Source organism: Athene cunicularia, assembly GCF_003259725.1.
Source record: "Athene cunicularia isolate RWA chromosome 15 unlocalized genomic scaffold, athCun1 chr15_part1, whole genome shotgun sequence".
Classification (NCBI taxonomy): Eukaryota; Metazoa; Chordata; class Aves; order Strigiformes; family Strigidae; genus Athene; species Athene cunicularia.
In genome coordinates, this window is record NW_020799121.1 from 14,079,035 (window position 1) to 14,096,263 (window position 17,229).

Here is a 17,229-nt window from a genome sequence, read left to right on the forward strand (position 1 = left end):
GAAATCCAAACAAACATCCGTTCAACTTCAAAGATTCTGACACAAAGAAAACCAAGCCTGAAGTGTTTAACAACAATCAATGCAACAGATTGCCAGTGATTTCCTGCACTGGACTGATAGAAATCTATGACTTCTAATGGCTCCTACAAAAACATTCCTCCCAACTCGAACAGGTACTAGAGACTGACAGTTTTACCGCTGAACAGTCACCTAACCTAGTGATGGGGACAGCAGCGTCCCATCACACTTAGGAATTATCATCCACATTTACCCATATACGTGGCAAGTAGCAGGGAATTCAAAACTAAGTCTGTGTGCAAAACTCTCTAAAGTTTCCCCGACAGACACAAAGATGGTATTTCAGGTCACACAGCCAGTGAGATAACAAACAATTTCAGCAGAATTTTATGCAAGTTTACCTAAAGCAAATCACAGAAAGGTACATTATAAATGGGGAGGAGGGGAAGCATATTGTTGCATTTTACCTATAATGATCGTCGTCTTCGCTTCCAAATCTGTTGTTCTGAAGCTGTTCAGCTAAATTAGTCAGGATAACGTCGCGAAGTTGAGAGAGGCCGCTATTTCTCTCTCCTAAAATGGAATGCAGAAAACTTTTGCAAAACAGCATTTTACAGAATTTATTTCTTTTTATTTCCTCAGATATCTTGCTTAATATATGCAACTTCTCAGAAATTACTGTATTTACAGTGCAACTCAATTCCCTGTTGATATTACAGACTGTTAAAACTTACTCTGCACATAGCACTATATTAAATTCCAAAGACTCCGACACATGAACATGTTCCTATGGAGTAATAAATTGCTGCACATCAGCTGCTTCTAATTCCAGACTCCCATTTCATGGTGAATGCAGGTAGATTATTCCTGTTTCACTAAGGACTAAAGTTACCTCTCTTAGTGTAATTGCCGTGGGTAGCACTAACTGCTAGCTAGGTGTTCTAAAAGACAACCTGGACAAGAAACATTACTAGTAGCGACTAAAGAGAACTTTAATCATTTTCAAACAGCTGTCGGATTGAGACAAATTTTCCTTTTCTACACCTAACATACGTTTGGCCATGGAGCCCTTCAGAAGGCAGAATCTGAAGCATTCCGTAACTTCCTAACAGGACTAGTACTCAATATTCAGAGCTGTTCTCCCTCCAGAGGTTGAAATGTCTTTTCACTTTTTGTTTTCAATTAGAAAAAAACCACACTCTCACATGTAATAAGACATTCTCACCTTCAGTTAAGACCAATTTCAATAAATTATTGATTTCCGCTTCTCCAGGATACAGGATATTTAAACCAGAGCTAAAGAAAAAAAAATAAAACCACGTATTACTTAACGTATTCAGAAGTGAAAAAAAATAATTTCGATGCACCTGTGAAAAATGGCACCACGGAATCTCAGCTTAGCATCCAACGTAACATTTAGAATGACTACGTAATAGCTTCTCCCAACTTAGAAAGGCAGCCTCTATATTTTAACATTTATATTAGCCATAGAGTAAGCAGTTGCTTTCTCCAAAACTCTCTTGTAACCAACTATATTTTATAGTTTAGGTCCCAAAGCTGCTTTCAGGAGTTATTTGCTTCCTTCTGAGCAACTCCATGTCGATTTGTATATACGACAGCACAATCATATTTTCAAGAAACAGACAGATGTGAGAAAAAAAAAAATGGATGACGGCTTAGAGAATGATTCAGACAACTCTGGTAGAGGGTAAGAGCTGTAGCTTATCTGTGACAAGAACAATGGAAAAAGCAAGAGACAGTAATCAAGAAGTCACTACTGTTACAGTTTTATATTTAAAGACTGGCTCGTTATAGAAGTCTTGGTTTAAGCAAAGCAGAAGATTCTAGAGCTAGTGCTTCGGGAACAACACAGCTGTGCATAAATGCTCCTTCTGGAGATATTTCTCCCCGTAGAGGGGGGACTCTGTAGGTAGACTTGTGATGAACTTTGTCCTTTCTACAGGAATTACCACATCAAGACAGAAGATCACAGTAACTTCAAATGAGTACTGTGTGACTGTCTTAAGTGTTGACACTATTATGCAGACTTTTTCTTCTTTTCTTTTTCCTGTTTGTTTTTAAATAACACTCTCGTAGATAAGAAAACCAGTATCTTTATCAGCTTCACACTGAGAGATTATTACAGCTTCCTTCCCTCTGGCTCATGCTGACCAACTTGTGATATAAACATCAGGAAAAGTTTGAGGTTTCCATTGCTATCAGAATCCCCCAGTGAGAAAACAGGAGGAAGCAGATATTACCTAAACCCCACCTCTGTGTTCTTTGTTTTTTGTTTTGGGTTTTTTTTTTTTTTTACAAGTCATTGGAGGATACAGGGTTAAACAAGGGAAAAACGCAGGAGCTGTCCATACAGCTGATGGGATACACTTTTTCCTCAAAAAGTCAAAAAGTAAGGCCCTGAAAATGCTAACTAGTCATACTAAAGATATACTCTTTTTTATTCACTCAGAGTTGCATAAAGCCACTGAAATTTGGAATGTCATGATTCACACACAAAAAATGCAGGTTGATCTTCAGAAGATTTTGTTCTCAACCTTTGGAGCACTTCCCACTTGAAAGCAGATTATATTTGTACTTAGGACGTTTGAGACAGCATTCCTCGTCCTTGAGATTTACATTATCTTGTTTTCGTGATACACAATCACACTTTTTGCTCACTACCCTGTACTTAGTCATTCTGCTAATTTTGACAAGCCGGAGAGAGGAAATTGCACAGCATCAGGTTCAAGAGACACAGTAGCTAATATGATGTGGAGCTAAAGCAACCATCATGCTTAAGTGTTTGATGACCTGGTGTACCAGCCCAGAGGCATAATGCCCCCCCTTCTACCAAAATAGATTCCTGTTTTCTAAACATAAACCTGACTTTAAGACAGCCTTACTACCCTGTCCGTGTTTTCCTCTGGGCCTTTGATATTACAGCATTCCTCAAGTATTATTCATTCTGCTTCCTCTCACATTCCCTTTGTTTAGGAGAATTTCAGTATTGTCACTTGAAACACTGGTGTAACAGCTGACATTAGCTTTGTCTATTCCAGAACACCAATAAACTATATAAGCTAAATACTGAAATCATTCCAGCCTTCACTGAGATGCAGAAAACTCCGTTTGAATTTAGCAGCTGTATTATATCAAATATTTTTTAAAAAGCCAAATAAAGCCAATAAAAACCAACAAAAAGTATAGAAAGTAATTACTACCTGTTATTTCACTGTCATCATGACAAACACATTGCGTTTCCTTTCTTCCGCAGATATAAATACAATGTCAACCTAAATTTTATCAAATTAGTTTTAAATTAAACTGCTGAATCCAATTTGACTGTTCCATCTGTTACAACATTTTCAAGTAATCCAAAATCTAAATTAGGTTTAATTTGACAAAAATTTACCTAATAGCCAAGCAAACCTCCTTCTGGATTTCAGAGCAAATCTGATCCCTTGGTGCCATCAGTAACTGCCAAAGTAACAGGCCAGACCTTCTAACAATATCTCTGTTTCTTTCGGTTTGCGGGCTGAAGAAGAATTTAAAAACCACCTAAGAAAAATTAAACACAACAATATTAAAGACTTGAACACTGTCCACGTTAACTCTTCTTCAGCAGTTTCTCAAACTATTTGTCTAGGTCACTAGAAATCTGAGAGTCAGAAACTGACTTTGTATCAAAAAAAAAAAAAAAAAAAAGAAAAAACCCAAAGAAATAAGGAAGTAACCTCTCTGGATTTTATTTTAGTGTGTAAAGGTGGCAATTACATTTATAGTGGGATACTTAAATGGGTGTGTAAGATACTGCAAAGCCACTGCTAAGTCAATCTCCATTAAATTGAATGCAATGAAGAAAAAAAAAACCCAAACCCTAATAAAATCAAGCGTTTGCCTGTATTCTAAAGCAACTTTTCTGTTAGCGTTTATTGTGAAGTACATTTAAGATGCCCTTGTACCTGAAAGACAACAAGGATGCAGCGTATTATACAAGTATCTCCATTCACCATAGCTTTTTCCATAATGTCACAAATACTGCTGAGATGATGTGCTTCAATTGGATGTTGCTTGCCCAAAAAATTTGTTATGGGAAGATTGTTGCTGGCTGCAAGCAGGTTGAGTTGGTGGATACACATGGCACCAACATGGTGCAGTAACTGGTTAATAACCTCATTTGTGGTCGTTGCATCCCCTAGAAGAAAAGCAGTTCAAACGCTGGCTGCAAACACAGACTACAGCATCAGGATTTGCTTCTGAAACGCAGCACGTCATCATCGTCTCTAACTTCAGGACACCCGCCCACATGATAAACAAAAGAATTACCCACATCACTTAATGTGCTAAAGGTAGCAAGAATCTGGAAACTTCCAAACACGTCTTGCTTTTTTGCTTTTTCCTTTCTTAAAGCAAAGCTAAACCATGACCAATATTTAGAAATAGTTTTTCAAGAATGAAGGCAACTTTTAACAGAAAGCTTCAGAAGGTAGTTTCTGTATATTTATTATGTGGTAACCATAGATTTCACTCCTGCTTTGGATAAAACGCTGACTTGTAGGTTCACCTCACCTTTGGGCTCTGTAATCACATGGCTCACTCCCAGTCTCTGACAGACACAATGGAACGCCTGGTTCCCAGGATTACACCACTGATCAATATAATCATTAGAGCACGTCCATATCATGTTATTCATGGTATCATAACAGGCACCTAAGAGAAGAAAATTATTTCGCACATCCAATTTCAGAATATTTGTTAGAAAACCAGACTGAAATATTTTTATAGCAGGTATAAATCCAAGTTATTTGCTTGGAAAGTTCTGTCCCGTGACAGCAACTTAGTAACCACGCATGGGAACGGGAGATTTCTCAACAACGGAAATAAGCCAATGCACATCCCTTTTGATGTTTAAGGTAAATGTAGAACAGCATCTGTTTCAGGTAAATACTCCAGTGCTCATTATTTCTAAGTATATAACATATATCATTCCTTCACAACGCTGCCACAGCGCATCAACTAGAAACAGTTGAGTCTGGCATCAGATAACTTCTAACTTTCTAACTTTTATAGAAAAAAGTAGAGGAGAAAAGGTTCCAAAATGTCAATAGCTTTAAATAAATTAAGAACCTTAGAATTTGTATGAAAGGCCTTGTGGTAAAAACATAATAGCTTTATTAAAAGTGACAGTTTGCATGGTGCAACTGTAAAAAAAATTTATTAGACTCATCTCCTAAAAAGCTTAAAGACTACAAACACAGGCAGGTCCAAAACAATAAAAGGGAAGAGATGAGTGGATTAGAGACACAACTGTTGTACAATAGAGGCCTTTACCATACCTGAAAGGTTCAAAAATAACCTGTTTGTCCACATGTGTCAAATGACTGAGATAAATCTCTAGTCAAGCTAACAGGTTAATATACAGTTATACCTATCCAAGCGTCCTAGAATATTACTTAAAACTATTTATCTCAAACTTTTTAAAGAAATACATTCTTTCTTAGGCCACAAAACCACTGCTTATTAAAATGCTAGCAATGATACACAGTGTTTAAGTAGCATGGACACTGTTCAGAAGATTATTTCCTTATACCAAGCAGGTTAAAAAAAAAAAATAGTCCTGAAGAAAACACTCATGATGTTTCAGTCAAAGCGATATGGAAATCAGAAATACCTACATCCTTCCAGCTAAGATACAGTTATGGATTTTCAAATATAGAGATAAGACACTCAGAACTTTGTAGCACCTTAAAGCATAAGCAGGGTATAAAAACCAGACTTCTTTCAAGATTCTTTTCTGCTACATAAAACACTTTGCCTGAGCTTGTGTGCAGCTGAAACTGCCAAAGCAAGATACTGGAAATTCCATCAGGGAATTTGAAACTTCCCAAAGTGTTAAATTTACAAAATTTCACCATAGACATGAAACTCCACCAGCTGCAGAGTTGCTCACCGCAAATTAAAATCCAGATAGACTATTTAGAATCTAAGGGTTGGGTATGTTGACTTCTGTAATATTCCCAGAAAAGAAATCTAATTCTTACCAAGCCCTGGAACTAGAGCACCACGTCCAAGTGAACTTCCTGCAGCATCGATGAGATCTGCTCGGCTTGTGAACTGTCCATCCGAAATATTGAACACCAAGCTTGAAGCAAGGACTACATAGAAAAAAAAAAATCTCCAATAAAGTTTTTTGTATTTCCAAAAACGAAGAACTTCAAATCTGCCCCAAACTTATCTGACTTACTTTTTAAAGATGACAAAGCACTTGTTCCTCCAAAGAGGGAGCGTGTTGCAGAACTGCCCGATCCACCCGGGGGTGGGACCAACATCACCAAGTACGTTCCACACGTGTATATAGGAGTCTTCCGTAACATTTTCAGTGGCAGCCCACAGCTGGTGTTTGCAGCTGAAATATTAAACAGAAAAACAGAACACAAACATGTGTTTCTTCGTAACATTAAAAACTCATAGTCACAGGTCGCAAACAAGGCCGATTTTTATTTAGGGCTTCAAATAAATCAATATGGAAATTCATTTAAGCTACATTTTGCAGCTGCATTAAGAAGTTGTACGTAGGGGTGGCCTCAATTCCACAAGTTCAGCACCAATACCCAGCAGCATAGAGTTTCACAGGTTATTTAACTAAAGAGAAAAATTTAAGGGGGGGGGAAAGACATCAATCTCTAATTGTCAAAGCAGGAAAATTAGCAGCTTAAATCTTTAAGTACAAACAAAACTGTTTTGAGAATTGTATGATGATAAACATATTGAAAGCAGTTATCTTAGAGCCAAAAAATCTTTTAACATGAAGAGATCATTTGAGATTCACTACGCATTTACTATTTTAAGTTCTCCTGCTCCACATGAAACGTATAGTCATAATGATCTAGCTCCTGCACAGCTGATCAACACTTTTCTGAGCACTGACTAAAGAATTATCCAAGAATAACCACTCCTTCTTCTTCTTCTTCTTCTGTAGCACTCTAGTTGTTAACTGGCAAAATACAGCCTTTAAAATAGCTCTTCGAGCTAACTCTTTGCCAGCTTCCCCGTAAACATATCAATTCCCTGTATAATTTATTTTTATGGAAATACCTTTAATTGTTTAACACTGAAGAAAGCAAATGCGTGTGCACATGAAGGAAGAAGAGAAGTAATTGGGATAAAAACAGAACAAAATCTTAAGACAAATCTTACAAAGCTCCAGATCATCCTGAAAGCCATCAATGCTGTTCATTCAAGATTCCCTAGTTAACTTGGGTAGTTTCAGCAAGCCCATAAAAGAATACCCAAACATTGCACAAATGACCTCAAAAAAGCAAAACTACCTCCAATTTATAATATTAGATAATTATAAGTGTAATATAGTTATTATACAGCATAAACCAGTCCTGTAATTGAATACATGGAGAAAAAAAGGGTGCCACAAATATCCTTCCCGGTTTTCATTCTTAAACTCTTCTCACAATCAATGCCTAATTTAGCAAAGGAACTCGTTATTCAAGCATTAAGCAAATACTGCACATAAACCTCAAACACTTATTTTGGAAAAAGAAAATGGACTTTTTTTTTTTTTTTTTTTAATATGTCCTAAGAGATTAGTAATTACTAGAACTGATACTGTATGTGTTAAGAAATAAACGGTGAAAAATTACTGAAAGTCAGTAAAACCTCTTCTGACCTGCTTGGTCCTCTTTCAACGTGTTGGAGATTGTAGAGCCAGTGAGAGCAGCCAGTGTTGCTGACGGGGAGGCTCTGTACCTAGACAGCCTACTCAGGAGCATCTCATTTATACTCTTTGCAGATTCACCCTCTTTTCTCATTAATATAATTCGTTCCTGTAGAGGATTTGCTATACATACACCATTTTCTACCTATCAAAATGGAGAAAAAAAAAACATTTTTAGGTATTAAAATCTGTAGGAGACAAGATTACCTTAACTTACACTAAAATTGAACACCACGATATATCAAGTAGAGATACAAACTTAAACCCTGCTGGCAGAATTTCTTACCAAAAAAGTGTTATAAAAGCTAGACAGATGAGTATTTGTTTTGTTTGCAACTCCGTGGTTCAATATAGTATCTTCTATTTTGTCTGTCCTCAAAGTCAGAGCTGCTTGTCATAATTTTAAATTTATTTATGGAAGTCTCCTTAAAAATATTTAACTTCCCTGTATTCTTAATGATGTTTCACTGGCAAGTTTTGTAAAAAGAGGCCTTTAAATCATTTGCCAGCCAAAAAGCATAAGCAATGATTTTCTTAGACCATAATCTTCAGAGGACGTGTTACTGAAGAACGCATCTCTTAATGAAGATAAGATCTGATTTAGAGCTTTAGGCATTTTCCACAAGTTGTACTACTATAGCCTACCACTTCTAGCTGAGCAGATACACAGACACTGCGCCCAAAATACTCCAGCAAAGCTCAATCCTCGTACAATTTCAACTATCAATATTAGAGGTCTATGAATTGCTGTAAGCTCTGCTGTATAAATTAATAACATTTTAGGCTGAGATGCTTCACCGAAGTACACACACATACACAAATGCAAGCATATATACATATGTAAACATACACATATGTAAGCCACTGAGATAGAAAGGAGTTCAAACTACTGATACATGTCTCTAGACTTAATATTTTGAATGCATTTGGTTTTACACTAAAACCAATGGTAGTCATACGATGTAAAAAAAAAAAAAAAAAAAAAAAAAAAAAAAAGCCTCCAATTGAATGTGATTGGCTTTTAACACAATGAGGCAGATCCACAGTAAACAACGTTTTAAATCCTAATACACTGAATTACTGTCCCAGCACAAAACTTAACTGCTAATTATAATAAAACATTTTATGTTACAAGACAATTCATACTGCTGGAGTACGATGGTCGTACGTCCTCTGAAGACAGAGCTAAACATCATGCCTTCTGTTCGGTTCAAAGTTATTTCATAAACACGTTACAAACAGCTATTCAGATTACACATTATCAATATTCAAACCCGACACGTTGATTTGAAAACACTGACACTTAATTAAGCAGTAGTCATGTCACCAGCTACGAAGACATAGAAAACACATAATTTGCTTACTATAAGTTCAAAAATATCCATAAAGACAGAGTGGCCTTTTGGTGTTTTTTCATTGAGACTTGCAGGAGACCAAATCCAGTAGAAATATGTACCATCTGAAGAAAGATGCACGGTAGTCATAGTACTGCCAACTGGGAAGTGATTTACTGGCATTGGGATTATCTGACATACCTACAAGAAGGAGAGGATCTTAACAGTTCTTATTTTGAAGTCTGTTCTTATGAATATTAACAGTGTATTTAAATAAATTAAGATCAAGCGCAGTTAGTCCAGAAGAGGTTTATTACACTTATTTGTTACAAAGAGGTATTCTGTAATGTTTGTCAAATGGATCTACCGCATACAACACGGCTTATATATCTAAACATTTAACATACCTAAAAATAAAAGGATCATCTCCTCTCTAATGACTGAGAGCATACCCACAGTACCTAAAGGAAAGTATACATGCTAAAGAGTTATCTGCTTTCTGCAACTTCTCCAAAACATTATTCAAAGCTTTGGAAGAAAAGCAGAAACATTCTCAGTTTCAGGACAGACACTGGACATAAATGTGCATATCCATCCTTAAAACCACAGCAGGAGAAAACTCAACGTAAACAAACTATCCGTTTTTACAAAGGATGACAGTTATTGATCTACAAAACACAATTAGGTCAGAAAAAAACCCTGAATTTTGTTACATTAAAACGATGATGAGCTGTTCGGGAAGGTTACGCTTTCAGTTTGAGTCCGTTTTGCTATTGTTTTGATTGTTTGATGATGTGACCGTGCTATATTCTAGCTCTTGCAACACTATCATAATATAATATAGTCTAAGTCTGTATGTGCATACACATGTATGTATATACACACATATACATGCACATATATATGCTCTAGCACATGGAAACAGTAATCTCTGCCACATAACTTACAAGTTCTATCATGCAATGCTTTCAGTGGGGGGTTATAAAAAGGCAGTTTCACAAGGTAAAAAAAAAAAAAAAAAGAAACTTTAAGGACAAAACTAATGAAAGCTAGACATGATTGTGATTAGGAACATCTTATTCTACTACAACTCTGCAATGAACAGTTCCATTTACCTGAAGGGTATGCTGATCCACGACCTGGAAAAGGGAGTGAGGTTTATTATCAAAAGAGACGGGCCGATGGAGAAGTTTGCTGTTGCCAAAAGCAACCCACCCGGTCTCCAGCTCCTCATTACGGCAGTACACAAAACCTCTGGTAAAAAAAGAGCAGTATATTAAAACGCTTTAAAACCCTGTGATATTCTTTTGTTTTTCTACAAACAACTCGTAAGCACATTCTTGAACTTTGAACATAAATTCATGTCAGCCTAAGGCAGCGATTTCTACTGTAAAAGACCTAAGGCATGAGAAGCCTCATGATTTCCAAGCAATAAGGAAGCAAGAAGGTAAAGTGAGTCACCTCCATACTAATCATTTATATAATGAATGATATAATTAGAAAACAAATACTTAGAAATTCAGCAGCTGTACAACCACGAATAAAAAGGTCATAGAATTAGTCTGCAGTATATCCCTCGCAGCAAAAAATAAACCGACTTACTATACATTAAAAAAATTAAATAACATTTAAAATACCAGCTACTCTGCTAGTATACCTCTTTGCAGGAGGTTGGACTGGATGACCTCCAGAGGTCCCTTTCAACCTCAATTATTCTACAGATCTAGAGAAAATATACTCAGTAAGAATTTCAGATGAGAAAACCAGTAAAATAGCATTTAATGAAAATGCATAATATGATCTAATCTTGTTGCACCTAACATCTGAGAGAGCTTTACCGAGACGATAAATATTTAAAAAAAAAAACAAAACCAAAAACACAACAGATCTGCAGAATAGCAAATATTCAACTGTCACTTACCGCAAAGTACCATGTAATCCAGATCCTAATTTGCTTATTCCTCTGCCCACTGAATTGGTTGTATAAAGATAGAGCCCATCTGCTGCAAGACAGCGCCCCAAGTCTGCATCTGAATCGGGAAGAAAGAATAGAGCAGAGACCTCCTCTGTAACGTGCCAAACTGGAAATTCTCCGTGGTCATTAACGCTTCTGTGGTAGCTACCACAGCAACTGAAAACCAACAGATGCTCATGACAGATCGCTACCAACAGGTCAGAAACATATTTTTTTTTTTTAATATTGAATGTATGACTTCGTGTTCTGAGAGGTACAGTAACATAGTCAAAGTCCACTCTTTTTACGGTAGTTTCTTTACATTTCTTCCTGTGCCTAGATCACACCACACTCACACAAATACTATTCTGTACTATTTAAAACCTCCTGCTGTTGCCAAATAAACTTAACAAGAATTAGATGCCAGTCACTCAGCTTCTCTTTTGAGATAAGTGACATTAATGCTGGTTTTTCATGATTCAAATGCACATCATTCATTTCACAATAATTTCTTTTTCCTGTGTTGTGTTCTCATTTCAGTGTTAAAGACCTGTCTTTGGGTATTATGGCTCAAGTTGCTGTAAAACAAACAAACAGAAAGCCTGAACTTGCTTTTTCTGCACACTATTCAAAACTATACAGTAGGAACTAGACCAGCATACCCAGCCATGCTCAGGAACACGAGACTATTCACAACCTAAAGCATTTCAAGTGGAAAATTCCTTCACTAAAGTATAAAACAAGTTGAGTACTTGCTATTAAATTCCTTCAGAATGATGCAAAGGAGCAGAAGACCCCGCTCTTCCAATTTTGCAACGGGTAATGCTGTTCTGAACTCAGAACTGGTAGCAAGATAAAATACAAGCAAGGCTTATGACTATGCAAGCCTTCTTGCTCAGGATTGCTGGTATAACCTAATCGGTTGTGAGGAAGGAATAATCCAATATTGAGCCTTGATCTAATTCCTGGTACAACTTTGTGCTTCTCTTAAAGCTAGTAAGCAGACCTTTCCACCTCTGACCGCTGTTAAATTAAGACAAAATGGACTTCAAACATAGCTTTGTCACTCAAAGCAGTAATTATTAACAACCAAGACGGTACACACAAGGCAAAGCCTTGTAACAGGGATGTCAATAAACCAGTCCAGTCAACCTATTTAAGGCCACAGTTTCTGAACAGTCAGCTTGGGAAAGGAAAAAAATAAATTACATCTAGCCACTCCCATAGCAAACAAACCTCTTCAAAATATAGATGTCTTCATTAAATTTGCAGATAGCCTAAAATGAGAACTCAGCTCTGTAAATTCCTATGGCTTGCATTAAACTTAATGAGATGTCATCAAAGCTTGAAATAATATTTCTGAAACAATATGAACGCGCTCATTTAGTGAAAAAAAATAGTAAGCAAACAAAGCAGCAAAAACTGAGTTAATTCAGGGAAAGAAATACAAGAGAAGGCATAAAAACCCCCATACAAAATATTGGACAGAAACAAAAGGAGAGTAGGAAAAGGGAACCCAAAAAAAGAAAGCAATGAACTTGTACTTCTAAAAATAAACATGCTCTGCCAAGGATAGCTAGCTACTGAATACAGTGATACTGCACAGGACAAATAAGTTACGCTTACTGAGAGACTAACGAGTGGATAATACCCAAACTCAGTTTGACCTCTCTGCAAAATTCCCACTGAAGTCACGGTGGGTCACTGTATCTATGGCTTTGGATTGATTTCCTACAGCCTGATTACCAGACAGTTTAAAACACCATCTGATCTTCAGCGACTGAAAAGCAATGTTCTCTGAACCCCATTATGCTGCTAATTAAAAAAAAAAAAAGGCATACTATCATTAACACACCAGACTTAAGATTTAGCCTCTTAATTTTAATATAAAACCAGGATGATGTTTTCTATCTGATTCCCAAATCAACTTTAAAAAAAAAGCAAAACAAATCATTTACATATCTCATTAGATTAACTTAACGAGAATAGGTATGGCAAGCCAAACAATGTAAACAACTTAGTACTCCTGTAAATTAGGTGCATGTTTTCAAAACTTTCAAAAAACATGTTTTGAACCTACAAAGACAACAAAGCGCCCAGAGAGTTGCTGCCCTCCCCCTCTCATTGTGTATCAGGCTTCAAGACACTCCTGTGATGCCCAGTTCTCTCTCCAGCTGGTCCTTCCAAACCCTTCGGCAGTTATTTGATATCTACTGTACTTGCTTTTACATTACTTCCAACAGAAAAGGAGAAATCCTTTCCAACTCTAAAGCCTTACATTAATTTTTAAACCATTATCGCCACTAAAAGCATCATCTCCTCCCTTGCTAATATTGACAGTCATGAAATAATTCACCTTTATTTTCACTGCTGGAACTACTGTTGGCATCGGGCGCAGGTAACATGTCTTCAAAGCCCCAAGACACTATATGCTTTCCTCCAAGCAAACAAGAGGGTGAGCCAGGTCCTCCCTCCAAGAGCAACAACCTTTAAGCAGAAAATAAAATAAGATGCACAGAGAACAGTGACAGCTGACAGCAAAAACTAGCTAAATCAAAAGCTGAGATGAAGATATACTCTCCGTCAGAGTTCATAAGCCACTTGAAGGAATCATCAATATTTAATTTAAAAAAATTAAAACTTAACACCCCAAAACAATTAGTAGAACCTTTCAGATTTGACTTTCTAACATCTTCCTTCTGCAACTGACTACATTTTGATCTTTCCTAGAGCTTTCGGTAACTCTAAAGCCTTTTAATCACATTTAATCAAATAAAAACATTTATCTGTAAAGGCACTTACATATTTTCAGAGCTGATGTGAAAGTGCTACAATTAGAAAAGTCACTACCAACCTGTACAATACATCAGCCACAGGCAAGGATCCTAGATCAGTCTGTTTCTGTAATAGATGTACTGTATGAACAAAGGTTTTCAGCGACCCTCTAAAAGGATAAGAAAAACATGAATTAAAGATGTCTATTGAACCAAGACTGAATGCACACAGACAACAGCATCTATGTAGAATATAAGATCCAGTACCATAAAGAGAGAATATCCAAGATATGTCATCAAGCTTCTTTCCTAATTTGCATTTCTTTTCTGGATGATTTTCATTCTTTTGTGGAGGAAGTGAAAAGAGGAAGAGAGAGGGTAACATAAAAGGAAGAATGCTGGCGAACTGCTGGTCTAAATCACACTAGGATTTTGGGAGAGGATGACCCACCGTGCAGGTAGGGAGATCAGCACCCATGGGCTGCGTCATAAACGCCACGTACAGGAAAGGCGATCTAGGCACGTGATAAAATACCTCCATCTTGGGTCTATTAGACAGCTACTTTCACTATTCTTGTAGCTGATTAATCATATTTAAAATCTCCAAATATAATCTGCGGGTCTTCCTGGGGCTGAGCCAAAGTATTAGTAAGAGCTGCTGTAGACAGAGCTAGAGCTGGCTTTCTTGACTAAAATAGAAGAGACCAGACTAATTAATTTATTACCAAGATGCTGATTACTTTTACATCCAAACACAAATTTGGAAGCTTTTCCCCTTCTGAAGTGATGCTTTTAAACGTATATAAGGACTAGATACTTCCGAAAACAAAGTTAAACTGAAGTAAGAGTTGTTTCTAATCTTGCCTAAAAGTGTGTTGCTTTAAAATCTATACGTGGAGTTTGTAACTATAATTTTTGTTCATTCATAAGTTGAATACTTTTTTTGGAGAACCTATGAAACCTGTACATAAGTAGAGTGGGAAACACCTGTTTTTTGTAGAAAGAAAAAAATATAGAGGTCATATATATATATTTATTTATTTATATATATATACACACACACACACACACACACACACACACACACACACACACACACACACACACACACACACATATATATTTATTTATTTCACAGTTTCTGTTGTAAAGGTGTAAAGGTTGGGGTATTAGGAAAAGTTCTTTTCTGGAAGATGCGGTGGCTTTATTTCCAGGTATAATAGCCTAGCTAAATATGAGAGACTTGACTGCATCTTAGGCCTGACAGCAGTCAGTTATGAACTGATTTGTTTAGAAGCATGACTGATCAATTGAAGAATCCTTTCCATGCTCCCTAATGAATATAGCCTTTCGCTCCCTGTCACACATGGTCAGCCTTTAGCTCTTTAACTTTCCTCCTCCACACCCCAAACTGTTTCCCCCCCCCCATACACACTATCATTTTCAGCTCTATGCTTCCACTGATAAATCTCAACTTGGAGACAAATGACACTGAATACTTCAAAACACCTCAATTATTTAAAGCAATATTTACCCTGTTGTTTTATTCTTAGTAATATGAAGCACCTGAGACTGTAACTAGGAATCTCAATAATAGTCTCATTTTTAAGGTTTTTTCTTCATAATGGCACCCAACATGACTTATATATTTAAAAGAAAAACGCAAGGCTTTCATAGGGAACAAAGCACGTCAGGATGTTACAACTTTGTAAGCAATGCAAGACAGACTTGCAAAGAAAATAGAAGATCAACCTTCATATCAAAAGGTGTATTCGAAATTTAGTCCTTTTACAAATTCAGCTGTAAAAGAACATCCCATGCCTCCTGAAAATTGACATCTGGAAAAAAAAAAATTAATGAGATCGTGTTTATCAAATCCAATTTATCTGAGCTTTGTTCAAGTACACTGCCTTTTAGAAAAGGCGGTTGTCAGTGCAGAAGAGTTTGCCACATACAGTAGATTTCTCATTGACTTCATTAGAACAAGTACACTAGAAATTAAGTGTTCTTCATTTGAATAAACCTTTTTCTAAAGCAAATCATGACATCTTCTGGGAACTTAAACATCTTAAATCAGAGTTAAACTTGACAGACAAGACTGCAATCTGAGAAACGTTAAGTCAAGATTTTCAAAAGGCTGGTAGTGACTTTAGACCCACCATGTCCATGTGGCTTTGCAGAAGCTAAGCTTTATATACTCCTCCCCCTCTCCCCACACCTCATCCTCTAAAAAGTGCAAGTTTTTATTAAAAGCAATTACGGCCACTTTGTCCTCAATCACCTGATGCTGTGCTAAACCCATACAGGGCACGGGATGGTTCAACCTACACTGGTTGAACTCTTCACTAGCCACAGAATGAAAAAGTGCCTCCAGATGTCTCACAGGCAACACTGAAATCTGAAATTAATTGCCCTGAAACTTGGCAATAATGCCTTCTACAGCCAAATGAAGGTGCATAAACCACAGGATTAAAGGGGCAGTACAAAGGGAAAATGAGACAACTCCCCTCCACGCTAAAAACGTTTGGAACCATTCCTAGAACAGATCACTGCAGTAGAAGCAGCAATATGCACAAGAGGCATTTCTAACCTAGATCCTTCTGTTTTTACATATGCTAAACGCATGCAAAAAATAAACGCTTAGCTTATCAGCTTCACCCTTTCCAAACCAATATTTAAATATTAGAAAGGAAAAGACTAGTGTAAACCAAAAAATTAGTATCAAGAGCGTGGTCGCATCATTTTTGATTCTTACGTTTAAATACAAACGCTTATCACCAATATCAACCACAACGTGTATCAGTACATCTTCCTTACCTTGCACAAGCCAAGGCAACTAGGGCAGCAGCAGCATTTTCTTTTTGCTTATATGGAATCTGTTGGCCTGAAGCAGAAGTGTCTTCCAGCCAGGAGCACAGCAAAGACTCTATCCCGTTAAGACAGTCAGCTGGTTCCTTAGTCAAACTCAAAGGCTGGCAGTCTCGAAGGCAATTCAATAGCACCTCAGCAGTTATGTTACAGAGAGAAGGGTCTGTTCTACTTTGAGACTGAATGAGGGGAAAGACCAAAAGAAGCCCCATCCGTGATGTAAATGGTGCCTGTTCAGGCTGCTGTAACAAGCCCTGACGCTTGAGCAAGGCCAGGGCTTCTTCATCCCCCGAGCTCTCCCGGTCATGCTGCTCCTCCAGGGCCAGCTGGCGCTGAGCGTTCCAGAGTCCCCGCAGAGCGTTCAGGCGATACTCCAGCAGCCGAGCATAAGCATTGCTCTGGTTTCCACACACAGATCGTAAACGCTCAGCCAGCTCCGTCGGATTTTTGGTCTCAAACGTTAGTATCTGAAAGGAGGGAAAAAGTTGCTATTTATACAGGTTTTCTTCATCTTAAAGGAAAAAAAAAATTTAAAAAGTAACATATGCCTGC

The 17,229-nt window shown here is 37.2% G+C and overlaps 1 protein-coding gene across 1 annotated transcript in view; it reads right to left on the reverse strand.

Moving 5' to 3' along the window:
• HECTD4 (HECT domain E3 ubiquitin protein ligase 4) overlaps positions 1–17,003 on the reverse strand; it is a 63,567-nt gene extending 46,564 nt beyond the window's left edge. Inside the window, exons 1-14 of the mRNA XM_026859982.1 lie at positions 16,627–17,003; positions 13,890–13,979; positions 13,392–13,522; positions 11,003–11,111; positions 10,197–10,335; positions 9,112–9,282; positions 7,700–7,892; positions 6,263–6,424; positions 6,060–6,173; positions 4,588–4,728; positions 3,981–4,213; positions 3,431–3,576; positions 1,244–1,314; positions 486–591 (exon numbers count right to left, since the gene is read on the reverse strand). Coding sequence (XP_026715783.1) covers positions 486–591; positions 1,244–1,314; positions 3,431–3,576; positions 3,981–4,213; positions 4,588–4,728; positions 6,060–6,173; positions 6,263–6,424; positions 7,700–7,892; positions 9,112–9,282; positions 10,197–10,335; positions 11,003–11,111; positions 13,392–13,522; positions 13,890–13,979; positions 16,627–16,889 — 2,069 coding nt within the window. The 5' untranslated portion in view covers positions 16,890–17,003. The remainder of the gene's footprint in view (positions 1–485; positions 592–1,243; positions 1,315–3,430; positions 3,577–3,980; positions 4,214–4,587; positions 4,729–6,059; positions 6,174–6,262; positions 6,425–7,699; positions 7,893–9,111; positions 9,283–10,196; positions 10,336–11,002; positions 11,112–13,391; positions 13,523–13,889; positions 13,980–16,626) is intronic.
• Between the last annotated feature and the right edge of the window lie 226 nt (positions 17,004–17,229).